Source organism: Marmota marmota, unplaced genomic scaffold, assembly GCF_001458135.2.
Source record: "Marmota marmota marmota unplaced genomic scaffold, marMar, whole genome shotgun sequence".
Lineage (NCBI taxonomy): Eukaryota > Metazoa > Chordata > Mammalia > Rodentia > Sciuridae > Marmota > Marmota marmota.
The window spans coordinates 2,238,807-2,263,918 of NW_026000205.1; the positions used below are offsets into that span (position 1 = coordinate 2,238,807).

At 55.2% G+C, this 25,112-nt stretch overlaps 2 protein-coding genes across 9 annotated transcripts; one reads left to right on the forward strand and one right to left on the reverse strand.

Moving 5' to 3' along the window:
- The first annotated feature begins 45 nt into the window (after positions 1–45).
- Tmem143 (transmembrane protein 143) lies at positions 46–18,290 on the forward strand. Of its 4 annotated transcripts, XM_015496613.2 has the most exons (8): positions 46–183; positions 546–786; positions 3,205–3,309; positions 10,954–11,148; positions 12,111–12,241; positions 12,581–12,860; positions 16,533–16,722; positions 17,215–18,290. In XM_015496613.2, the coding sequence occupies exons 2-8, from the start codon at positions 568–570 to the stop codon at positions 17,427–17,429; spliced, it is 1,335 nt and encodes a 444-aa protein (XP_015352099.1). In that variant the 5' UTR covers positions 46–183; positions 546–567; the 3' UTR covers positions 17,430–18,290. The 4 variants fall into 4 exon arrangements, with proteins under 4 accessions (XP_015352099.1, XP_048646572.1, XP_048646573.1 ...); XM_048790615.1 differs by lacking the exon at positions 3,205–3,309; XM_048790616.1 differs by lacking the exons at positions 16,533–16,722; positions 17,215–18,290 and adding an exon at positions 12,973–13,318.
- A 1,117-nt stretch (positions 18,291–19,407) lies between these two features.
- Positions 19,408–22,922, reverse strand: Emp3 (epithelial membrane protein 3). 5 transcript variants are annotated; one of them, XM_015496615.2, is made up of 5 exons: positions 22,742–22,922; positions 21,733–21,825; positions 21,406–21,508; positions 20,423–20,563; positions 19,408–19,640 (listed from the first exon to the last, which is right to left on the reverse strand). In XM_015496615.2, the coding sequence occupies exons 2-5, from the start codon at positions 21,808–21,810 to the stop codon at positions 19,471–19,473; spliced, it is 492 nt and encodes a 163-aa protein (XP_015352101.1). In that variant the 5' UTR covers positions 21,811–21,825; positions 22,742–22,922; the 3' UTR covers positions 19,408–19,470. The 5 variants fall into 5 exon arrangements, with proteins under 5 accessions (XP_015352101.1, XP_048646576.1, XP_048646578.1 ...); XM_048790619.1 differs by having other exon boundaries at positions 21,733–22,034; positions 22,742–22,835; XM_048790621.1 differs by having other exon boundaries at positions 21,733–21,894; positions 22,742–22,817.
- Between the last annotated feature and the right edge of the window lie 2,190 nt (positions 22,923–25,112).

Consider the following 25,112-nt stretch of genomic DNA (forward strand, 5'->3'; position numbering starts at 1 on the left):
TGGCGGGGAAGTTTATGGGTTGCGCACGCGCAGTTGAGATCAGGAAGAGGGAAAAATGGGTTCTTTTAAATGACCCGGGATTTGCGCATGCGTTTTACTGCTCTCTGAAGCCGACCCCCGGGGACTAGGGCTCCTCCTTGCACATGCGCAGGAGATTCAGTGACAGTCGAACGTTGATTTAAGGTGAGGGAAGGCCGGGGGGTTGCATGGCCGGGGGAGGGCGGCCCTGCACCCCCTGCGTAGCCTTTCCGAGCATTTCCTGTGTTCTTAAGATGCATCTTGCCATCTAGACCCGCAGAAACCAGTTGTACCACTATAGGGTCTCTGGGCCTTCAAAACACCCTTGACCCTAAGACCTCTGACCCCGGTCTAGGAGTCACACCAGCTGAGCAGTGTGGGAGGGGACGGGCAAGAGGGGTCTCGAAGTGGGCAGATGAGTTCTGCGCTCAGGCTGGGGTAGGGACTTTCCCTGGAGGGCGGGAAATGGAGGAAGAGGGCGTTTCCTACAGGTGTCATTTGACCCCAGCTCATTTCCCTCTGTTTAGGCTCCAGGGAAAAGGTCTGGTCATGTTGCATGTGACCCGAGGGGTCTGGGGGTCCACGGTCCGAGTATGGCCCCTGTTGCCCGCACTCCTCGGGACTCCCCGGGCCCTGTCGTCCCTGGCGGACAAGATGGGGGTGTACCGCAAGATGTGGAACCCCACGGAGCCCCGCGATTGGGCCCAGCAGTACCGCGAGCGCTTCATTCCGTTCTCCAAAGAGCAGTTGCTCCGCCTTCTAATACAGGTACCGCCCGTCCCGGGTCCAAGAGCTTGGGGACTACGATTCCCGGCAGGCCTCGCGGCTGTGGGGGCCCTGCACGCCGTGAGGGACGGCCCTGTTGACTCCTGGGAATTGTGGTTCCGGGTCTTGTTAGAGTCCCAAGTGGGTTGTGTAGGGGCCAGAACTCTTGAGATGCAGGTGCAGCATAGATTCTGGACTTGGGCTGTCTTCTGGGCTTAACAGGCATTCGCTTAAAGGAGCATGGGTTTCTCTCTGTAAAATGGGCATAATAATTATTCTCTCAATATTATTTATACTATCTAATAAAAATTGTATCTACAAATTCACAAAGCTATAAGCATAATTATTATTTTTTTGGGGGGGTGGTACTAAGGATTGCACTCAGGGCTCTCGACCACTGAGCCACATCCCCAGCTCTATTTTGTATTTTATTTAGAGACAGGGTCTCACTGAATTGCTTAGCACCTTGCTTTTGCTGAGGCTGGCTTTGAACTCTTGATCCTCCTTCCTCAGCCTCCCGAGCCACTAGGATTATAGGCATTCACCATCACACCAGGCTTATAATCATAATTATTATCACACTATTTGAATTCTTACTCTGTGGCACAATGCTAAGAATTTTTCACATATTTAATTATAAGAGGTCACCCCCATTTTATAGATGAAGTATGCAGAAGGAAAATGACTCAACCAAGGCCACAAATATAGTGGCCCAGATTTTTTTTTTTTTTTTTTTTGGGTATCGGGATGAACCCAGGGTGCTTAACCACTAAGCCACATCCCCCAGCCCTTTTTAATATTTTATTTAGAGACAGAATCTTGCTGAGTTGCTTAGGGTCTTGCTAGGTTGCTGAGGTTGGCTTTGAACTTATGATCCTCCTGCCTCAGTCTCCTGAACTACTGAGATTATAGGCGTGCACCATTGTGCTGGCCTGGTGGCCCAGATTTGAACCAAAATGCCTTAATTCCAGAACTGAGCCTGGATTAGGCTGGGCATTTACCTGACCTTAACAGTGAGTACCTTCTTTCTTTCTTTTATATCCTTGGATGCTTTCTTTCTTTCTTTATTTTTTAATATTTATTTGGTTGTAGATGAACATACAGTATCTTTATTTATTTATTTATTTATTTTTTATTTTTTTTTTAAAAGAGAGAGGAGAGGGGGAGGGAGAGAGAGAGAGAGAGAGAGAATGAATTTATTTATTTATTTTTTTAGTTTTTCGGCGGACACAACATCTTTTGTTTGTACGTGGTGCTGAGGATCGAACCCGGGCCGCACGCATGCCAGGCGAGCGCGCTACCGCTTGAGCCACATCCCCAGCCCTTTATTTATTTTTATGTGGTGCTGAGGATCGAACCCAGTGCCTCACACATGCGAGGCAAACACTTTACCTCTGAGCTACAGCCCCAGCCCCTCCTTGGATGCTTTCTTGACTTCACCCAGTCTTAGTACTGCTCCAGAGCTTGAGCTCTTCCACCCACCACCATCATCATACCCGTCATTATTGAGAATCAGCCCTCATTTTAACAATGATTTACTGAACACCTGCTGAATGTACAGAGTCCTTTACTAGACTACACACACATACACGTAAATATATGGACACATAAACCTCATCAAATTCTCCCCATAGTCCTCTGAGAAAGAGGCTGTGATCCTCTGCTGCCTATGAGGGAACCGAGGCCCCGAGAGTGAAGATGTTTACCCAGGGCACTGAAAAAGGATGTATATCAAGGAAATTCAATATGTGTGCTCTGGAGTCATACAGGCGTGGATTGGGATCACTTCACACAGACATGACCTCGTTGGGGTCACATCACACAGACAAGAAAATTACTTCCACAGGGCCTCAGTTTCCCTCTGGAAAACGGAGGTTATAATTTTACCACCCCTTGTGCTCTGGAGGATGACATTATGTCATCAGACAGCAGGTGGCACACAAGAAGCCCTGTGTGAATGTTGGTAAGTAAGTGTCAAAATGGGAGTTCCAGCCTCCCTGTCCTCAAGCCATCTGGTTTTCACTGTATTGGGCTGCCTTGGCTTTTTGGTCCAAAAAATGGGTCAAACTCCTTCCTCAACCCCAAGTAAACAGTTTTTGAAAAGCCTAGAGTTCTGCTTGGCTGGTGGTACACTCCTGTAATCCCAGCAGCTCAGGAGGCTGAGACAAGAGGATCCCAAGTTTGAGACCAGCCTGGACAACTTAGCAAGTCCCTAAGAAACTTAGTGAGACCCTATCTCAAAATAAAAAATAAAAAGGGCTGGGGATGTAGCTCAGTGGTAAAGAGCCCCTGGGTTCAATCTCTAGTACAAAAAAGAAAAAAGCCTAGAGTTCTGATTGTGTTATGGGCGACCAGGGAAAGAGTTCCTCCCACGGGGAAGAGGAAAGAGGCCTAAAGAGGTTTTCCTTCCTGAGGTGACAGGAATTCCACTCCAGCCCGGCAGAGAAGGTGGCTCTGAAGGAGTTCTCAGCCCATGTGGATTTCTGCACCCTGTTCCACTACCATCACATCCTGGCCAGGCTGCAGGTGAGGACGGGCCTCTCCCTCCCTGTCGTGCTGTTTGCTCTTCAGTTCAGCTGGTCACTGACACCTGCTTCCTCTAAGCACTGGAGATGCAGCCGTGAATGGACAGGTGTGGCCACTCCTTCATGGAGCTGGGGTTCCCGATGGGGAGGCAAAGAAATAAAATGAATGTAAATCTGATGCCTGTTAGGGTAAGTGCCACTAAGAACAACATGGCCATGTGGGGTAGAGGGACGAGCTGGGGGCTCTGTAGACAGGGTGCTTGGGAAAGGGCTCCCCGGGGAGGTGACAGGTAGGCTAAGACCTCAGTAAGGAGAGGGAACAAGACTGAGGTCTCTGGGGAGGGTGCTCCAGAGAGAGCAGCAAATGCAGAGGCCCTGAGGGCGAGGAGGCCTGGAGGGAGACTGCCAAGGGGACAGAGGGCATGGGACATATTGTCCTGGGCCCGCGGGCCAGTTCTCTGCTGGGACTCTGAGTGAGCTGGGAAGTACAGAGGGCTCCGAGCAGAGATCTGAGCCGACTTAGGTGTTGACAGGATCCCTCTGACTTTCTGTTGGGAACAACCTATTAAGAGCCTGTTATGCTTGTCCAGGGAGAGATAATGGAAGCTCCAGAAAGAGTAATAGCAGTGGAAGTGGTGAAAAGTGGTCAGATGCTGTTGATGATTGGAAAGCATCGGCGTTTTCTGTTGGAGGGGCTGGTGAGGGAGGGAGACAAGGCAGGGCTGCCTCCGGTGTCCCCGACCTGAGCCTCTGGGAGGACAGAGCTGCCATTAACTGAGATGAAGAAGATTGCACTTGGGGCGGGGCAGGGGGAAAGAGAGCTCCTTTAGACTTAGGAATTTGAGCTGCCTGTGGAACAGGCAGGTAGAAAGGTGACTGGGATATATGGGCCTGGTCTGAGAAAGCTCTGGAAGGATCTAGACTGTACTAAGTGAGACCACCAAGGAATACCTGTTGTCTTAGGCTAGGCTTCTTTAAAAAAAAAACAAAAACACCAAGAAATGGGAGCTTAAACAACAAAGATTGACTTCTCACAGTTCTTAAGGCTGGAAGTCCAGGACGCAGGGGCCAGCAGCTTGGTGTCTAATGAGGGCTGCGTCCTAGTTCATAGACAGTGCCCTCTGCTGTGACCTCACGTGGTGGAAGAGGGAGAGAGAGCTCTGGGGTCTCTTTTTGTAGAGGTATGGATCCCATTCATGCCTTAATCAGCTCCCAGAGGCCCTCCCGCCTCACATCACCTCGGGATTTGGATTCCCACTTGTGAATCCTGGGGACACTTGACATTCAGTCCACTGCAGGTGTGTGACGGTGCACCAGAGGACTGCCAGCCTTGGTGCCCAGGGTTTTTCTTGGTTCCGTTATGTAGGCATGGTGACTGACATGGGCCTCCAGCTCCTCCAGAGGTTAAACTGATACTGAGTGGCCCAGGGCCCGGCCATAGGTCAGTGTTAGCATAGATTCTGGGGTGGCTGTGGCCTCAGGCAAACCGAGACAATCTTATTGTGCAGGATCCTGCAGGGGCTTGGGGTTTTCATCGCTGGAGCTGGTCAAGGGCCAGGCCTTTGGAATGTGCAGGACATCTCAGGCCTGCGAGCCACCCTCTCTGCGCCCTGCTACTGTCTTCCATGGCCCCCCTCCTTGCTTTGATAGTAGCACGGCCCTCTTGGCTGAGTACCCTGGGTCAGGCTCTTGACTCCTTCCTGCAGCCCCGAGAGGCAGCTGCCAGGCAGAAATGGAGGCCCTGGGAGGCCTGGAAGTGCCCACGACCACAGTTCACAGTGGGGGAGACACAGCTCGAGCCCCTGCACCCTCTCTCTTCATGAGGCACCTCTGGCCTCAAGAGGCAGTGTTGTTGTTGTTGTTGTTGTTTTTCTTTGTCTTGCAGAATATTTTCTTATATAAACATTGAAACAGAGAGGCAGACAGAATATGAATGAGTATGCCTGTGTCTTGAGGCAGGAGACTGTACACACGGGTGCTGGGGGCAGGGTGGGAGGGGCCGAGGCAAGACAGCGGGGGTGATCACTGCTGATGATCTGTCTCTCAAGGAAGCCTGGGTCTGACCAGGCAGGGAAGGAGTCAGAGCGGCCCTGGTTCAGACACTAGTTTGGTTGTTCAGTAGTGATGCCAGTGACCTTGGCAGGTGACCTCTCTCTGAACCTTCTTTCCCTTATTCATTCATTCATTGATTTCACTTGATAAATATTTATTGAGCTCCTACAGTGTCCTCTGAATGGTTCCAGGTCCCAGGGCACAGCAGTCAGCACGACAGATGTGTGTGTTTGCCTCGTGGGGACTCTCATGCCAAAGAGGCAGAGAGAAGCCCCACACCTCCGAAGGTGCTAAGGACTAAGGATCAGGGTCGCCAGATGAAGCACAGGACAGCCAGTTTATTCATTTCCAAGGGCGGCTGTGTCACATTTCTGTAAACGAGGTGGCTTTAAAACAACAGACATTTAATCCCTGTTCAGAAGACCAGAAGTCCGAGGTCAGGAGTGGCAGAGCTGGGTCCCCTACGGGCTCCAGGGGAGGAACAGGGAGGAATGTCCCATGCCCATCTCTAGCCTGTCACGGTGGTGTCAGTCACAGTGTCCCTTGGCTTGTGGATCCTCCTTCCAGCCCCTATCACCAGCATCACATGCCTTTCTCTGTCTCTTATGAGGGCATTCATTCTCCAACCCAGTGTGATCTTATCCTGATCTTTACCTTCTATTCCTCTGAAAAGACCCTTTTTCCAAATGAGGTTATATTTTGAGATTCTGAGGGGGTGTGAATTTTTTTCCCTGTACTGGGGAGTGAACCCAGGGGTACTCTACCACAAAGGTATACCCCCAGCCCTTTTAAAAAATATTTTGTTTTGAGACAGAATCTGACTAAGTTGCCCAGGCTGGTCTTGAACTTGCCATCCTCCTGTCTCAGCCTCTGGAGTTCAGTGGGGATTGCAGGCATGAGCCACTGCACTTAGTTGGGGGTGGGGAGAATGGAAATTTTTTTAAATTCATTTTTTTCCTTTGTGGGGAATATGAATTTTTAGGCAATACTCTTCAGCCCACTATACTCCATTAAATTTGAATTTCAGATACTATAAAGAACTTTTTTAGTGTTAGTATGCCTTAACAACATGGTCCTCAAATATTGCATAGGACGGAGGACCTCAAAGTTCTTTCTATCTATCCATCCATCAATCAATCAATATTTTTTCCCCTAGATCTGGCAGCCATAGTTGAGGAGAAAAAGAAAGCGATGTTTTCCAATTTTAGGAAAGGGCCTCACTGAGGTGGTGACATTTGAGTAGTGATCTGAAGGAGGCCAAGAGGCAGCCATGAGATCTGAGGAAATAGTGAATGCAAAGGCCCTGAGGCAGGGGTGCCTTTGGTGTGTAGAGGGAAGAACAAGCAGACCCCTGAGGCTAGAGCCGAGTGAGACAAGGGGCAAGGGCTGGGGATGAGGGCAGAGAAGAAGCCAGGACAGATACTGCAGAGTGACTTGTGTGAAGGACACAGCCAGGGAGCCCTGGGAGCCCAGGGAGGGTTCTGAGCAGGGAGGGACCATGAGCGGAGACAGGCGCCCTCTGGCGGCTGGTGGGAGAACAGACGGGGTGAGGGCTGGGACCAGGAGCCAGGCCGCAGGGTGGGGGTGGGGGAGTGCGGTGGTCCAGCAAAGGTGGCCAGGAGTTGGTGCATCCCCCGTGAATGGATGCGTTCAGGCTGTGCAGGCCAGGGGCACAGGGTTCTGTGCGGATGGGGAACAAAGCTGACTGTCCCATCTGTGTCTCAGACCAGGGGGCTAGGAGCTTCCTGTCCTGGGTCTGTTTCAGCTGGGGTACGGTGGGGATTGACCGATGGGCTGGACGTCCCGGGAAGGGAGCATCCCTGATGACCCTCCGGCCCTGGGCCTCGGCGCTGGGAAGGATGCAGTCGGCATCTCCTGAGATGGGCAGATGGTGAGAGGCGCAGGTTTGGGGTCCAAGCTGGGCCTTGGTGTGAGACCGGGGTTGGGAGGTGCCTTGCAGGAAGCACAGGGAGGCCTGCTGATGTCCGCAGGGGCTTGTTGGCGCGGCCCTCAGCGAGGTGTCAGAAACCTAGAGTCCTCCGCAGGCCTCGGTGTCCAGGTCCCCAGGTCCCCAAGGGAAGGCTCCAGGATAGAAAGGGCAGCAGCAGCCCTCACCAGCCCTCACAGGGACCCAGGTGAGTCTCTCATTCTGGGTGAGGGCTGGTGCCAGGGGCTGGGCTTCACTGAGGAGCCATGCCAGGCCTGCCCCTTCCCGTGGAGAGCTGCCCACGGGAGGTGGGACAGTTGTGAACCAGGTGAATGGACAGAGATGATGGGCGCCGCGGGGGAGGGCTGAGGGCAGGGTTCTGTGTGGGCTGAGGACAGGTGGCCTTGGGTCTGTTCTTGGGTCCGCGAGCAGAATGGAGCCAGGTCGCCCTTCCTTTAGTGTGGAGCTTGCTCTTCAGTCTGTAGCTGCCAGCGTCATGTGGCTCTTACATTTAAAATACTTATAATGAAATGAATTTTAGACATTGCAGCCTCAGTTGCTATCATCTTGTTTCAGTGTTTAGCGGCCACCCGTGGCCAGCGGTGACTCATGGGACAGCACAGATCTAGACTGTTCAGGAGATCCTACTGGGCAACGCTGCTCTGGGCTCCTTATTGTCATCCTAAGGGTGACTATGTCCATGGTGTCCGTGACAGTATTCCTTAGACCTGGCTGCTTTTGCCCGGCCAGGATCCTCAGCCTGGGGCTGGGGGCTTTCCGAGAGTTGCGGGCAGAGCTGCCTGTGACAGAGGAGGTGAGATCCGCCGTGACGGGAAGGAGGCTGGAGGGGACAGAGTCTCCCAGCAGGGGCCGGTGCAGGGCGCCTGAGATGGAGGAGCGACAGCCCGCATGGCTGGTGCCCAGCCACCAGAGGTCTGCAGCGCTGGTGCCTGTGGGCCTTGCTGTGCGGCTGTGGTCCCTGAGGGCAGCAGGAGGCGCTGAAGGGCTTAGTAGGTGGGTTTACTTCCTGGCTGTATGACCTTGGGTGCTTCTTGGCCTCTCTGTGCCTCAGTGTCCATGCCTGTAAATGAGGATGACAATGGTGCTGCTCTCCTACTGCAGGAATGCACCATCAGCCCTTCCAAGTGTCCCCGCATCAGACTGCGTGCTTTTCATCTATTGTTGTGGTTGTTTGCCAAGCTCTCTGGCAGCTGTGTGGAGAGCGGGTCAGCAGTGGGGGCCCCTGGGATTTTGAGGACACCACCAAGAGGGCCATTAGCTGCATGGGGACGGGAGCAAGAGGTGGTGATGTGGCGGGCAGGCTGGTGGGGAGGAGGGAGCCGCTGAAGTGCTGACCTGCTCTGGAGCAGGATTTATGGGCGAGCGTGGCCGGGTTCCTGGCTAGAAGCCCTGGGTGACTGTGCGGCTCCCCCGCCCCCCAGCCTGGCTGCCGAGCCTGATGAGTGCAGAGTTCTCCCCCCCCCCCCNCCTCTCACAGAGCCAGCCCCCCCCCAGCTCTGAGGTCCTCTGTCTCAGTCTGCAGCTCAGCCCCAGAACTGGAATTTCTCAAGGTCACAGCGTGCCTGAGAAGGTGGCCCAAGGGACCCACTGTCAGCCTGGGAAGCGGGAGCCAGGCGCTAGACTCCTGTGCTCAGCCAGCACATCCAGCCCGACCCTTCACTCAGATGAGCACCTGTCCCCTGGCCTTCCGCCTCTGCCCTGGCTCCCTGGCCGCCTAGGCCTGGCCCTCCGCCACCAGCCTTTGGGCAGCCACTCTGCCCACTTGGAGGACCTGCCCCTCTTTCCTTCCAACCAGGTTGCTCCTGAAGGCTCCTGTCCTGGGGGACACGCTGGGGCTGAGTGTGGGCTGGCTCTGTGAGAGGCACTTTCCCTCTACAGGGGCTCGGTGCTGCCTGGGACCAGTCGTGTGTCCTCCTGAGGCCCCATCTCTCCACCAGCCGAGCAGGCTGGGCAGCTGGAAATGCACTTTCTTCATCCGTTCAACAGTTTTGAGGGGCAGGGGGTGTGGGTACCTAAGATGAGGTGGACAAGGCCAATTGGGGAGGGGTCTGCCAAGTCACGGGAAGGTTCGGCCTTCTGTTCCAATGTGGGAAGCTATTGGGGTGGGGGTGGGAGAGCTGCAGATGACCCAGGTGTGTCCTGTGGAGACCAAGAGTCATGCAGGGCCAGCAGAAGCCCCAGGTTGTGGCTGAGGTGAAAGACAAGCTGTCTGTGGGGAGGAAGGGGGGACACAGGGCTGGGGGTCAGCAAGTGGACTGGTAAAGAGGGCACGTGGGGGTGAGGAGAGGGGAATCGGGTGCCCAAGGTCTCTGATGTACCATCTGCACTGAAACCCGGAGGAGGCGGGTGGGGCAGGTCCTCTCTGGGCCAGGTTAGGTTGGACACCCGCTGGGAAAGTCAGGAGGTGCTGAACACAGGGGTCTGGCCTTGGGGCACAGGCCTAGGGTGTCTGGGGAGTGGGGCTGGCCAAGGGAATCTGGATGCCCGTTTTTCTGGGCAGCTGAGAATGGCGGGGTGATTTGGTGGTGGGCTCTGTGGTTTGGTGACTGTGACCTCCGTAAAGAAGTACCGCGTAGGGAGTTGGTGTTGGTGCCGCAGCTCAGCGGCTGGCTCAGAGGAGACAGAGGGCCAGGGGTTGGTGTCTCGTGTCTCTGCACCACGGAGATGATGCTGAGCACAGCCTCCTGCCATCCTGTGGCTCTGCGCCCCCTAGGCATTGTCTTTGTCCCCACATAGTCACCATCCAGTCTGGGGTGTTTTGTCTTTTCTTTACAAGGTGGTCAGTCAGCTGCGACTCCAGAGGGGGACACAGGGGAGACTCAGGAAAGACAGAGTTGTTGTCCTCAGGGCCCAGAGTCACACTGGCCGGGCAGGGCCTCAGGGGCCAGGTGGCAGGGCAGTCAGGGCCCTCCCGGGGGTCTCCACGGGAGGCAGCGCAGGTGAAGCTGAGGGCTCCTGGGCCCTGGGCTCTACATGGCATGTCCCTGTCGCCTGGGGTTTGGCCCTGGATGATGCCCGTGGAGGAAGATGTGTCCTGGGGTGCGGGCCCCGGAGGAGGTCTGGCTTGGCGTGGTGGTGCGTAGGCAGGACGAGCTCCCCCGGCCAGCCCGTGGCTGTCTCTGGAGTTGGCCAGTTCTGGGAGGCACGTTCCCCCGGAAAGGTCTCGAAATGTCAGAATGTGCAGAAAACGGAGACCTGCTCCTCCTGCACTGGGCAGACAGGGTCCAGACGGGTCCTAAGCCAGCAGACGGGCAGGAGTGGAGACCAGGGAGCAGGTGCCACTTCTGCTCGGGGACCCTGGGTGGAGCTTGAGTTTCCTGGCCATCTGCTCCGTGGCCTCCACCTGGGCGCCCACGCTCACGCAGCAGAGCCGGGCAGCGGGAGCCCGTGGTGGAGAAGCGGCCAAGCTGGAGTGGGCGGGTCGTCGCCTGCGGTGGGGTTTCAAGGAGGTGGACGGCAGGGCCATGTAGGGTACTCCTGAAGAGAGCACGGACGCGGGGCACCCAGCCCCGGGGACCCCAGGGCACAGCACTGCACCTCCTCCTGTGTCCTGTCTCAGTGCCCTTAAATGTCTTCACATCCTAAGTGTCCCCACGGTCCCTCGTGCCATGACCCAGGCCATGTTTTCCTCCGACTCTCTCCTAGGCCTTATATGACCCCATCAACCCCGACAGGGAGACCCTCGACCAGCCGTCACTCACAGACCCCCAGCGGCTGTCCAATGAGCAGGAGGTGCTCCGAGCCCTGGAGCCCCTGCTGGCCCAGGCCAACTTCTCCCCGCTCTCTGAGGACGCCCTGGCCTACGCGCTGGTGGTCCACCACCCTCAGGATGAGGTCCAGGTACTGTCTTCCAGAGGACCAACCCCTGGAGCCTGGGGCAGGGGCTGCTGGGGGCTGTGCTCCCGAACACAGGGCCCATGCAGCACGCTTGGCGACAGACCAAGGTCACTTCAGTGCCACCTGTTAGGAAAGTCTCCTGACCCAGGGCTGGTGGGCTCGGTGGCAGAGTGCTTCCTCGCCTGCAGGAGGCTGGGATCCATCCCGACACTGGGAAAAGAAGGGAAGAGAACAGGAGTGTGATGGGGGAATCTTCTCAGGACCGGATCCTGCCGCCACCTTCAGTAAAATTATAAAAATACACAATACAAAGTGCTCGTCCTTACGGTCAGTGACATTGTAACAAACACTAAAATCTTCCAAAATTCCACATTTTCATGACTTCTAAAATGAACATCTTCCAGAGTCATGTTTTGTCACCTCTGAAACTGGAATGTGACTCAGGCAGTGGTGAGATGTGGCCTAATTGTAGCGCATTTTATTTTGTGTTTGCTTCATAAAACAATGGCATATCTTAAAATCAGTGGCACCTTCAGCTGGATGTGGTGGCACCCGCCTGTGATCCCAGCTACTGACTCTGGCGGGAGGGCCACAAGTTCCAGGCCAGCCTGGGCAGCTTAGTGAAGCCCTGTCTCAAAATGAAAAATAAAAAGGGCTGGGGATGCAGCTCAGTGGTTAAGTGCCTCTGGGTTCAATCTCCAGTACCAAAAAACTGAAAAATATCAGCGGCATCTTAGATTCCAGGAAAGACTATGGTAAAGATGGCTGCTGTGTGCAGGGTGCCATCTTGGATGATGTACTGGTGTGCAGTGCACAACCTGAACAACCACACGTGGCCCAGACACTGACTGATGAGTGGTGACAGGGAGAGCATTTCTGGGGAGAGGGGGATCTAGTTCTGGTCCCCCTCCCTCCATCCCCAGCCTGTGTGCAGCTGCCTCTGCTTCCTTCATCCCCTTTGGCAGGTGACAATAAATTTGGATCAGTACATCTACATGCAGTTCTGGGCCCTGGGCCAGCGAATTGGGCAGATGCCTCGATTGTCCAGTGTGGGCTCCAAGTGGGGCTTCTTCACCAAGTTGCCCCCTGCAGAGAGGTGAGGCGGCCCTTGTTCCCAGCTGGAGCCAGAGGGAACAAGGTATAGAGCGAGAGGGGACTGACAGGTCAGTGTCTGGGTTTCGGTGTCTGGGGCCTGGGGGGGAAGGCGAGAAAGGGGCCGACGTGACTCGGTCAGATGTCGCCTGTTCTTCCCTCGGGAGAGCCAGTTACAGCAGTCAGCCCAGAGGAGGAGACAGGGTAGGACCAGTTCTTCCCATGTTCCCGGGGAGGGAGGGAGATTGAGGTTCCCGGGAGGGCCACATTCTGAAGAGGGAGGCGCGGGTCCTGGCCAGGGAGGCCTTCCCCCTGACCCGCCGTCCCTCTGGCTGTCGGTCAGGAGGTACTTCAAGCGGGTGGTGCTGGCGGCGCGGACCAAGCGGGGCCACCTGGTGCTGAAGAGCTTCAAGGACACGCCCCTGGAGGGCCTGGAGCAGCTGCTGCCGGAGCTCAAGGTGCGGACGCCCACGCTGCAGCGCGCGCTGCTCAACCTCACGCTGCTGGTCTCGGGCGTGGTCTTCTTCGTCAACGTGGGCATGGTGGTGCTCTCGGACCTCAAGATGGCCACCTCCCTGCTGTTCCTGCTCTTTGCCATCTTCATGGGCCTGCGGGCCTCCCAGGTATGTGGTGGCCGCTTCCCGCGCTCCCGCAGCCGGCCAGCGTGCTTCGCGGGCCCCCCTCCGGGTCTACTCCAGGTGCCCTAATGGGAATCACGGGGGACCTGCCTTGCAGGGATGTTGTGAGGGTTCAATGAGCGAGTCCGGGAAAGGCCCTGGGCTGGCACCTGCCTGGGATAGTGAGATGCCCTCCAGGCTCTCCACCCCTCCTGGAGCACCTGCTGTAAAGAAGCTCTGTGTGGATCTGGTGGAGGGCGTGCGTTTTGGACCCAGACTGCCTGACTTTGAATCTGACTCTACCATCTGTATCTGTGTGATCTTGAGCACATTGCTTAACCTCTCTGTTTCAACTGTCACATCTGCAAAGTGGGGATGATAATAGGATCTAAGTAATAGGTTGGAGTGGGGATTAAGTGAATAAATATGCATATAGGGCTGAGAACAGAGCCTGGCACACAGTACAGGAAGTACCATGTGAGAGTTAGCTATTAAGATGATGATTATTATTACTGATTGGACTATTTGTTCCATGAGTTTTTACCCTGGCTGGGTATCATTATCACTGGGAGAGATGGTTTACAAATGCAGCCTTCTGGGCTCTGGCCCAAATGAACTGAATTGGAAACTCTGGGACTAGGGCCTAGGAAATTGTATTTTAATAAGCTCCCTTCCAGATTCTGCTACATGTGAGTGCAGGACAGCCTCATACAGTTGCTCAGGTTGTTCACATCTAAGGATTTATGGCTGGAGAGGCCAGTGAAGACTGACACCCCAGCAGCTGCTCTGCTTGCTGAGCTGTGTGTCTCAGTTGACCTGAAGGACTCTCTTACTGATTCTCCCCGGGGTTGGCACTGGCTCCAGGGAGTATAGATGGGTGTGAGGTGTCCCCTGTCCCTGATCATTCACTTGCTGGCTCACTAGTTTTCAAGCTGTCTTCAGTCATCCTGATGAGCTCTCAGGGAGGCTGGTCATAAATCCCACGGATAATACCACGCTGTCCTGGCCCAGAGGCTGCTGGCCGCTTGAGCTACAGGAGGGCTGGGAGGGAGAGCTTCCTGCTGCGGGCTCTCAGGTTCTCAGGGGCCAGTTTAAAACTCAGTCTCTGGTTAATTTAGGCACTCGTTAAGCCCTCCCCCTCCCAGTCACCTGCTTTCCACAGCTCGGGCCTTCGGCACAGTTGCTGCTCCTGGACCCCCGTCCCCTTCTCAGGCCTCTTTTCCAGGCCTCTCCTGTCCCCTGGATGCACCAGGTGCACAGCAGATCCCCTGGCAGAATCCCCTCTCCCTCCCCTCCAGGGGGCGCCTCTGCTCCTCCCATGTTCACAGCCACTTCTCCACCACAGCCCCAGCTGGGTGTTTGAGCCAGTCTGGGGCAGCTGGCTCCAGGCAGCCCTCCCCATAGGGCCCTACACTGGGCACCGTGGCAGGCTGAGCACTGCATCTCCTGATGCCTCCACTCGGGTTTTCCTTCTGTGGATGGGCCTCTGCCCTGCAACTTCCTGCCCTCTTCCCGCCTCTGCTCAGCCCAGGGGACCCAGAGCCGGCCTTGCCCTTTCCCCAACACCAGCCTCAGCTGACTGAGCCTCACTCGTGCTTCTTGCTGGGCACACTGGGCATTCCTGTGGCACTGTGCCCGCCTCTGCCCTGCTTCCTCTCCTCTGACTTTGCATATGCTGTTCCTGTAGACCCAAATTCCTTTCCCACCTCATTGTGCTGGCCAACTCCTGCTCACCCCTGCCCGAGACCCAGAGGCTGCCTGCCCTGGGAAGCCTTTGTGGGCAGCTCAGAGCAGGATGCTGCTCCTGGGGGCCTGCTGCACCCTGGCTCCCTGTGAGTCCCCGGAGCTCCTCAAAGAGCAGGCCCCTGAGCAGCCTGCGGGGGTTGAACTGCTGCCCCAGAGACGTGTGGGCCCCATCTTGCCCTGAGGGAGAGGGGCCGGGCACATGGACACGGATGGCCACCCCGGGGGAGGTGGAAGCAGGGTGCAGGAGCCCAGGATGCAGCGCCGTCTGCCCTGCCCCTTGAGGAGGAGGCAGCGAGGATTCTCCAAGAACAGAGCAGGGGCAGCCTGGCTGGCTGGAGGGCCAGCGCCTGTGAGGGCAGGGAGTGGGCTGCACTCGGAGGGGACAGGCAGGAAGGGAGTGGGTCCAAATCTCTAGGGAGCCATGGGAGAGCCTTGAGCAGGGGCGGGACAGGGACCGACCACAGCAGGAGACTGAGCCCAGGGAGGGGCTGGGATGCTGCCCTTGCAGGAGAGGATCAGGCCTGAGTGGGGACGGAGCAGGGGGCTGGGCTGAGGCTGAAGCTGGCGAGGAGTGGGCCAGAACAGGGTTGGGGGTCTGGCCTTGGCTTAGTAGGCGGTGGGGCCTCTCCAGATGCCACTCCAGGGGAGGAGGAGCAGGTGGGTGGGGGGAGATGCTGTCAGCATGGGTGGTGCTGTGTTGAAAGGACACAGGGGACCTTTGGGTCCATCTGCGTGCGGTGGAGTGGCAGGACCCCCTCCTTCCACGTGGGAGGAGCCAACTCCATAGGCTGGAGAGAAGGAGACACAAACCTCCTGCCTCTCGCCCTCCATTAATGGCGATTGACCCCTTGCAGGACAGAAGCCAGGGTGCTGGGCTGGCAAGAAGTCACCGCCCCTACATAGCTGAGTCCTTGGCATAACGTGGGCCACTGAGCCATGTTCTGGGCTGTGTTCCTGCAGAAGCGCGTCACCTTAGACCTCTCTAGGAGACAGGTGGCACTCTGTAGGCACCCCCACCAGGCTGTCCCATGGTAGCTGATGTTTGAGTGCTCGGGTGTGGCCAGGCTCTGCCCCGGGCCCTCCATGACCCCTGGGTTGACTTCTGGACCCTCCTGGGCATCAGTTCACCTCGCTGCACAGACAGTGCTACCCCAGGACTGAGGTCTTAGCCAGGGGCTTGCAGCTGGCAGGGGCATGGTGGGGACAGGCATGGTGGCTGCAGCACCTAGTGGCCTCGAACTCCTTTTGTGGATGAATGGAGGAATCTGAGCACAGGTTTCCTGCGTGAGCCCAGAGGGCTGGGGTGGGCTCTCCCCTCTGCACCTCAGGGACACGAAGCAAGGAGGTGCCAGGAGGGAGGGGATGCGAGGGACACGTGGGCTCAGGTCTGCCTCTTCTTCCCTCACTGCTCTTCACAATTTAATAGGTAAAACCTTTGTTCATTATGCAAAAATTCACACAAGGCAGAAATAGAATAGTGGGATGAACCCCCAAGTAGGCAGCACCCAACACCAAGAGCAAGTGTGATTTCATCCAGAGACCCACCACTGCGTCACTTTGGAGCAGACCCTAGACGTCTCATCTGGAAGTAAGGAAGTCTGTCAGCCACAGACGAGGACTTACTGTAATAGGCACTTCTGAGGCTGAAACTCACACAGCTTAGAAATCCACCAGGCAGACTCATTAGCCTGCGGCCAGAGGAACCAGCCAGTGCAGGCTGGTAAAAGCTGGTCTTCCTAAGGGCTGCCTGGGAGCCTCTGGGGCCGAGAGAATGTGTGTTAAAGTTCTCCTCCCCAGGCTCAGCCTTGGGGACTAGTAGGTTTTCAACACCATCCTCTACCTCCCTGTGGTGAGTCTGCCGGAGGGACAGGTGTGCAGGGCTGGGCGGGGCAAGGCTGGTTGCCCGGCTGACCCTGCAGCTGTCCTGGGCAGATGTTCGGGCAGCGGCGCAGCGTGCAGGCCCTGGAGCTGGCACACATGCTGTACTACCGCAGCACGTCCAACAACTCGGAGCTGCTCAGCGCCCTGGCCCTGCGCGCGCAGGTCGAGCACAGCAAGGAGGCGCTGCTGGCACACAGCTTCCTGGCCCGGCGGCCAGAGGGCATGTGTGGCCCACCAGAAGGTAGGCCTTGTTCTGTCCTGTCTAGCCAGGCCATGTCCCTGTCCCTCTGTGGCCCCCGCCCCAGGGAGACACCATCTGCATGCCACCTACTCCCTCCAGCGCCCAGTGCTGGTAAACCTGACAGATTTTCAAGGAGACCCTGTCCTTCAGCAGACAGGACCCCGAGCCCAACCCTGACCTGCCTCTCTTGACCTCCGTCTGCATGAGGGTCCTGGACCAGTGGCCCCTCTTCTGCATTCTTTACTGTACATGAGCCCACACTCCTGCAGACTTGGTCCCCACCCTGTGTAGGCCCCAGGTGGTCCCCGTCAGGACACCTGCACTCGTCTTCCTTGCATGAGGCCCTGGCTTCTCTCCAGATGAGGGTCCTGTGCCTGTTCCATTCCCCTTCCAGTGTACCCCTAGGCTTTCCCAGACCTGGGCTCCCCCTGCTGGCCCCTCCTAGCCCTTGCTGGTCCCAGTCTGACCTCACACGTGCCTGTTCCCCTGCAGAGACCTCCAGGTGGCTCCAGTTAGAGGTGGAGAAATGGCTTCTGGCCCAGTCAGGCTATGAAGTGGCCTTCAACGGATCTAGGGCCCTGGCCCACCTGCAAGCCCTGACCCCCAGTATGGGGCTGTACCCTCCCCCGGGTTTCCCCAAACTAGACCCGTTAGCTCCAGTCACTTCTGAGTCCTCCCAGGCCTCACCCAGTAGTAGCAACAACTGACTGCACCCTCCCCGCCCTGTCCTGCCTGCCACCTGGCTAGGAACCAAGACCCGCCTCCTCCATGCCAAGCTGTCAATCACGGACACTGTGTCATTCTCCAACTTCCAGTTACTGACAGGCTATTATTTTTGCTACTCTGTATACTTAAATCAGCCAACCAAGGCAGCTGCGGTTGCTAGGCAGCCCGGCTTCTCGTGAACAGCCTATCACAGCTATTTAGCTCCCTTCAGTTGCATTTCTTAGTCCCACCCCCGGAACATCCAAATGTGGTGAGGCTGAGGAGATGAGGTGTCGGCCAATCACAGCTGTTCAGCTCTGGCTTCAATGAACTCCCAGGCCCAGCTGTGGAAGCCGTGCCCTCCCGAGGCTATATATCGCTGTCTTCTTAGCCTCCCTGGGGGGGAACTGCCCACCAAGTACACCTGGGCGGGGCTCCAGGCCGCAGCCAGTGACAGCCGTTTGGCCCCGCCCCCTGGCAAACAGCCAATGACAGCTGCTGGGCACCATCAGTTTTGCGCAGCCAGTTGTCTGCAGAGAACCAACCAATCAGAATTTCCAGAGGAACCTGCTCTTTGTGTCCATTGCTGCTGTGTGGTGGGCCATCTGGTCAACTGCTGACCAGGGTGTCCTGGATGAAGGGGTTGGGAACCTGGTGCCAGGCAGAAGCTGTGGGCCTGGAAGACCACCCCCACCCCAAGCTTAGGCTCCCAACAGCCTCAGGTGCCTTCCTCACCTGGGTCCTTCACCCTTTCTGTAGAAACTACCTCTGCCTGGATTTCCCCACCGCCAGTGCCCAGTGCAATATTTATTATCTGTCAGTTTCTCTCCTGTCTCCCAGAGGAATAAATCATGTTTAATACATCTGGCTGAGTAGGGTGGCTGCAGGAGTTGGGAACGAGGGGTGGTATTAGAATCCTGGAAAGGATGGACTCTGGGTCTTGGAGGGATACTAGTGCGTGCGGATGGTTCCTGGACAGAGGAAGCTGTAGTTGTAGAGACTGGATTTGTGGGTGACAGAAGAGGATCTTAGAAAGACCGGTTCCTGGGGAGAAGCCATGGTTTGCGTCTGGGTCTCATGAACAGGGAGATAGGGTGGTCAAGTGCAGTTGTGCAGATTGTTCCCACAGCCAGGAGAAAGGTGGCTGTGGAGTCCAGTCCATGCCAGTGTCCAACTGTGGGACCAGGTCAACCAGAAGGAGGGGTGTGCCCTCTGATATTTACTAAGATGTTAACAACTAGGTAGTCTTTGGGGAAAGGGGGGAAAGAGGAAGGGTTGGGTCCTAGACAGGAGAGGGAGGCTGGTTTCTAACAGGGAAAAGGAAAAACTCCTCCCAGAGGGAGCATTAGAGAGAGAGTTAAAAAAAGATCCACAAGGCGCTGGGTTGTGGCTCAGTGGTAGAGTGCTTGCCCAGCATGCGCCAGGCACTGGGTTCCATCTCCAGCACGACAAAAAACAAAAACAAACAAACAAACAAAAAACTAACTAAATAAAGGTATTGTGACCTGTTAGAGTGTTATTTTGACTTGTTTACAGACTCTAACAGTGACCATCTGCAACTTAAAAAATAAATAAAATTTAAAAATTAAACAGTTTAGAAGGAGCGTGGTGCGCCCCAGAGAGTGAGCACCAAGAGACATAAGCTTGAGCCAGCAGAGAGGACAGTGGCTCCAGGCTTGTGATTCCTGACAGGATTTGCTGGGGACTCAGATTGCTGGTTCTTCCTGGACGTGCCTGAAGGTCTAAACTCTCTAAACTCGGGTGCCCGTTACGGGTTCTGGGTCCAAGAGGGGAGGACCTGGCTCTTGAATCTGTGGGAGCAAAAGGGCGCTGGTTCCCAGGAGGCAAGGGGCTGTGGGCTGGGAGACTGGCATTCGGAGGTGGAGCGGCTGAGGTGGGTCCGCCTGGTACAGGAGGGCAGGTGTGTGCACCCGGGGCCCTGAAGGCGCCAGGAAGAAGGAAGGAGGCAATGGCAGAAGCCGCGGTTAAACACTTTTATTACGCTGGGGGCTTCCGGGCGAGGCGAGGGGCCGGGGCTGGCGGTCACTCCCGCTTTCGCAGGTGGATGTAGATGATGCCGCTGACCAGGGCGAGGGGGAAGGCCACCCAGGCCAGGGCGAAGCAGTAGCCGAAGCTGCCTCCACGCGGGTGCTTCGCCAGGATCTCCTCCGCGTGAATGGCGTAGATCAGGGCCCCGGTGAACACTGCCAAGCCTGCGGGAAAAGGGAAGAGGAGTCATGTTGTGCCCACAGACTTCCTGACTGCCAGGGGGTGGGTACACCGCCGCCTGCTGCTGCTGAGGTCATGGCTCTCTCCGCCAGCGCCAGGCAATGGAGCTACTGAGGGGTCTTGGCAACTAATTTAATTTCTGGCTCCTATTTGCTTCTCCATAGAATGGGACGATCATATCCACCTGTCCATCCATCCATCCATGAAAGTTTCTGAGTGTGTGTGTTTTACAACCCTAGCATGCAACAGTGAATTAATAAAACAAGAGCCGGGCTTTGCAGGAACTCAGGAAGATAATATTTTGAAAGCCAGGGACTATGATTAATTTAGCTCTTTGCACCTTAAGTAAAAAAAAAAAGGAAATAAAACTCCCTTAAATGTCTGACACAGGGTAGTTACACCAGAAATAACAGCTGGCTGAAATGATGCAATTACCATTGTGATCTCCAGCTCCCCTTTGGGGTATTCATTAGCTATACCTCATCCCTAAGACCCAAATTATTTACCCATCCTCTGGCTCCTTGAACCTCTAAATTCCCTCATACCAGCACCCCCCATGACTCAGGGCAAACCCAGTGCTGTCACTGAAAACTACAACTCCCATCAGCCCTGGGGGCAGAGAGGCAGTTCACTGAGACACTTCAGGTGGTTCTTGCAATGTTGCAAATTGTTCTTTCACCAGGTGTCCCTGGGCCCCAGGCATCCTGACACTTTCCATCCTTCCCCTCAGTGCCCCAAGTAGGGAGGGAAAATGGGGGATGCTCACTGGTACAAAGTTGACACAGGCCAGTGGCATAGAAGAGCCCTCCTCTCCGCATGGTGTAGAGCTGGAACATGAACAGGATGAAGGACAGACAGCAGAGGATGAGGGAAAGCACCATGAGCACCTGCACCGCCTTCAGCCAGCCTGCAGGAAGGAGAAGAGAGAGGTGGAAATCACTGGTCCCATTTTCTGTTTGCTAATCATTTGCCCTGTCCCCTCCTCTGTCCCCCTCTCCCATGAGGAGCCATGTGAGTTTAGATACTTAGTATACTTACATGACCCTGTGACCTTACTAAATTCCTTATCAAGTCTAGTGGTCACTTTGCAGATTTTAGAAGGATTTTTCTACACAAACAAACATGTCTGCTAGGAATAGAGATGCTTTTTACTACACAAGTGCTCTACCACTGAGCCACATTTCCAGTGAGATGCTTTTTACTAATTCCTTTCATTTCATTTTCTTGCCTTAGCTAACTCCAGTACAACACTGAATAGAAATGAGGGCAAACCATTTGCTTTGATCTTAGGGGAAAAGCAAGCCTCCACCATTGAGCCACATCCCAGCCCCACCTCTTTCACTTTTAGATGGGTGAAACTTTCAGGTTCTCGTGGTCCCACCCTTCAAGAAACTTAATGTTCCACCCCCTTGGAATCTGGACAAATTGGTCCCAAGCTCCATCCAGGACACCATCTCCATCTCCTTAAAACTTTGGAAACAGTATCTTCTCAGAATTAGGGGAACTGTCTCCCCGTTCCCTAAACCTATAGCATGTGGAGTTCACCCTTCCTGAATCATAAGGAGGGGACTTTTAGACCAACCTCTTTAGAACAGGAGCAACTCATCTCGCTTTCCAGACCAGTGGGCACGCTTCAACCCCACCCACTCAGCCGCAGGGCCCTGTCCCGCCCAATCCGACTTTAGGGGTTCTCAATCCTCTGTCCGAGAGTGGGGAGGAGGCTTGGGGCCCCCACCCCTCAGTCCTTACCATTCTCACTAACATTACTGCAGGCCCATGTTTTGGTGCCGTTGTTCCACGTGCAGTCATACCAGAGATTCAGGGACTCCTTTCCCGGGAGAGTCCACCAAGACTGGGACGGAGAAAGGGCGGAGTTAGGAGGGGAGGATGGGCGGGGTCGGGAGGACCCTAGGAAGGATTAGGAAAAGAGCAAGGTGTGAGGGGGGTGGGGAGGGCACGGGTAGAGTAGGAGAGGGCGTGGAGACTAGAAAAAGCGGGCAGCGCCAGAGTGGTTTTAGAGAAGGGGCGTGGCTTGTCTGCAGGAGAACGGGAGGCCCCGCCTCCAAGAAGGCTTACCTTGTCCAAAGTGGCCACAAAAAGTAGGATGAGAATGAGGATGTGAAGGGCAGAGACAACCAGCAGGAGGAGCGACATGGCTGTGGTGGAAGCCTGGGGAGTGGGTAGTCAGGAGATGGAAGCTTAAGAGGCTGGTGCCCAGGCGGATGAGACACCCCAATCCTGAGGGAGAAGGTTAGGGTCTGGACCCCCGGGTCTGAGGGGGGAGGGCTGGGGTCTGGACTCCTCAGGGAGGAGGCAGTTGAGCTCTGGTCTCCTGCGTTTCCCAGGGGCTGGAGAATGCCAGCGTCAGGTCCTGGGTGCTGGAATGAGTAAGACTAGCAGTGTGGCCCCTGTCTCCTCAGATCCCTGTCCCTGGGGACATATGGGTCAGCTTATGAAAATTCAAGTTGACCCCCACTCCTCCATTTATCAGGAGCTAGGAGACAGGCATCCTTGACTCACACCACTCCCCTCCTGGGGTGGGGAGGAGGGGGACCGGGTGACTCATCTGGTGACTCATCCACCCCTCTGCCTCCAAGCACCAGGGAAACCCCAGCCCCTGGCTATGTCCACGAGGTCCTCACCCCACCCTGCTGCCAGACTGGTGCCTGCCAGACACCTTCTGGGGAAGATGGATGAGAAGTGCCGGGAGAGTGAGGCTGGAGAGGAAGGAGCAGCCTCCCAGCACACTGGAGTGTCCAGAAATGGGGGCCTGGAGGTTCCGCAGACTGAGGTGTCCGCACGCACCCCTTGATCTCGGGCCCTCGGGGAGAGTGGACAGCCCTGGGGAGAAACTGCAGGATGCTTTCCTGTCGGGGACTCTCCCCAGCAGACCCCCAAATCCATGCCGGCCCCACCCCTTCCTGAGTCTCTACCCCAAGTGCTGAGACCCCTTCTTAAATTACAAGAGTATCCACGGGGAGGCGAGAGTGGGGAGTCTCTCGCAGTCTGGGGGTGTCTTTCCCAACCTGCTGCACTCCCAAGTAAATAAAGAAATCCCAGCTCGAATAACGGACTGGAAACTTACCGAGAGCCGCGGAAAAAGTCAAGAGTTGGAGTCTAGTCCCTCGCTCGGGCCTCCGTGCCCCGCCCTTCTCCTCCCTCCTTCCACCCTCTCGAGGCCCCCGCCTCCCTCGCCGCCTTCCTCCCTCCCTCCCTCGCTTTCTCCTCCGTCGGGTTCCCTCCTTCTCCCCACCTCTCTCTCTCTTTCTCTCCGTCTCCCTGCCTAACCCTCTTTCTCTCTCTTCTCTGCTCCTCTCAATATATACTGACCCTTTTATACCCACCCTCACCGCACCCAGCTGAGGTCTGCAGCCAGTGGGAGGAACCCTTGAGAGGGAATTCCCTGAGAGGAACCCCTGCCCAGTGCCCCCTGACGGGCATCCTCTGGGGCTCCCTCCCAGGATTGAGACGTGAAGGCCCTTGGGGCAGACATCAGGGTGGGAGGGTCCGATTCTCAGGCCTCCTGGACTCTGAGTTTTGTCCTGGGGTCCGTCGTCCTGTGTCCTTGATGGACTTTGGGGCTGGATGATGGGAGGGCAGGAGACCTGGGAGGAGGCAGATTCCTATGACTGGGATTGGGCATGGGACTGGTGGACTTGGCTCTGTGGTGAGGGTCAGAGGAGCCCCTGTTAAACTCTGCAGGGGGTGGGGGGAAGTTAAGAATCCCAGTGTCCTCATTTCCTGACTGGGTAATCTTGGCCACTTATTTCATTTCTCTGAGCCTCACTTTCCTAATCTGTGTAGTGGGAATCATCATGCTGACAGCAAGCTAATAAACTGATGACAGTAATTCTTCTAGTTCTGAATGAATAAGGTAATGCCAGTACACTGACACACTGGAGACGCGTCTTCCTTCACCAAACGTTTATTGAACATTTCCTGTGAAGCAGAAATCAATAATAAATAAATTAGACATGAATAGTGTGGAGCTTGTCTTCTAGTAGAGGGAGATGGGCAATAAAAAGAAACATACCAGTGAGGAAGACAAATTTGATAGTGATAAGTGCTTTGAAGGAAATTGAGCAATGGAGATAATGACTGGATGAGGGGAGGCTCTCTGAAACAGGTAATCAGGGAAGGCATCTTGGAGGAGGTGACATTTACTCTGAGACCCAAAGACAGAAATCATTTGAGTGCTAGGCAGAAGCGGAAGTACAAAGGCTTTAAGAACAAGCTCCAGTTGTTTGGGCAACAGACAGAAGGGCCAGTGTGGCTGGAGCAAAGGGAGCCAGAGGGAATGGTGGGAAGGGAATCAAAGGGTACCCTTGAAGACCAAGGGAGGAGTTTGCATTTTATTCTAAGTGCAGTGGGAAGCCACTAGAGGGCTTTAACAGAACTCTGGCACCAGGGACTTAATGTTAACTATTATTATTGTCTACTGTTCGGATACTGAATTAGGGTGTGTGTGGGTGATTGCTACTGTGGACCTGGATCTCTTTGAAGGGGACCAAGTGTCAGGGTCCTAATGAATTGAAAGTTGGGGAATGGATGCTGACATGTCTGGTATCAGATGGGGCCAGAGCTGGGTGTGTTGATTTGGGCTCCCTGAGGAGATGAGAGTCTTACAATTCAGTGCTTGGGTGGGTATCTGAAGACCCAGAAGCTGGGGTACCATTATAACACAGACTTTAGAGCCAGAGTGGCTGGATCCAAATCCAAGCTGCTTTACTCATTGTGTGATTCTGAGCAGTTACTATAACCCCTCCATGCCTCAGTTTCTTCACCTGTAAATAGGTATGATAGTAAATACATCAGAGAAATGCTGGGCACACAGTGAGCACTGTTACTGTATGTCCTGCTACTTACATCAGGCCCTGGGTCCTGAGTGGATTCAGGCAGACCCTGAAAATTTCAGGGTCCAGCGACAGAGTAAATTGTTTTATTTTTATGGGTGCTTAACCACTGAGCTACATCCCAGCCCTTTTAATTTTTTTTTTTTTTTTGAGACAGTTGCTTAGAGCCTTGCTGAGTTGCTGAGCTGGCTTTGAACTTGTGATCTTTCTGCCTCAGTCTCCAAGTCGCTGGATTATAGGTGTGCGCCACCACGCCCAGTGAAAGAGCAAATTTTTGGGGTCCATTGGGTCCCAAGGCTAAAGTCTGGAATCCAAAATTGAGAATCTTTTGGGGAGGAAAATAAGGAATCCCAAACTTAAATTCCTGAGGATGGAGACTGGGACTGAATTCTCAAGGAAGTTTAAAAGTCTAGGTCACTGAGGGAAAACTTATGGGTTGGAGGAGAGTGTCATGTGCTCCTCTGGGAGTACAGCCCCGCCCCAGGTCTTGGGAGGAGTAGGGCTTCACGGAGGAGGCAGACGTAAATTGAAAAGAGCCCTGAGAAACAGCCCTCGCACTCCAAGTCAGGTTCCCTGGGTTGGATCAGAGCTGGACTTAGGTAC

Bases quoted from the DNA above. Each gene is read 5' to 3' on its own strand.
- Tmem143 (XM_015496613.2), top strand. From the start codon at position 568: ATGTTGCATGTGACCCGAGGGGTCTGGGGGTCCACGGTCCGAGTATGG. The intron at 787-3,204 runs GTACCGCCCGTC...CTGAGGTGACAG, and splicing joins TGCTCCGCCTTCTAATACAG to GAATTCCACTCCAGCCCGGC. The intron at 16,723-17,214 runs GTAGGCCTTGTT...GTTCCCCTGCAG, and splicing joins CATGTGTGGCCCACCAGAAG to AGACCTCCAGGTGGCTCCAG.
- Emp3 (XM_015496615.2), bottom strand. From the start codon at position 21,810: ATGTCGCTCCTCCTGCTGGTTGTCTCTGCCCTTCACATCCTCATTCTC. The intron at 21,509-21,732 runs GTAAGCCTTCTT...TCTCCGTCCCAG, and splicing joins TTGTGGCCACTTTGGACAAG to TCTTGGTGGACTCTCCCGGG. The intron at 19,641-20,422 runs GTGAGCATCCCC...CTTTTCCCGCAG, and splicing joins CCTGTGTCAACTTTGTACCA to GCTTGGCAGTGTTCACCGGG.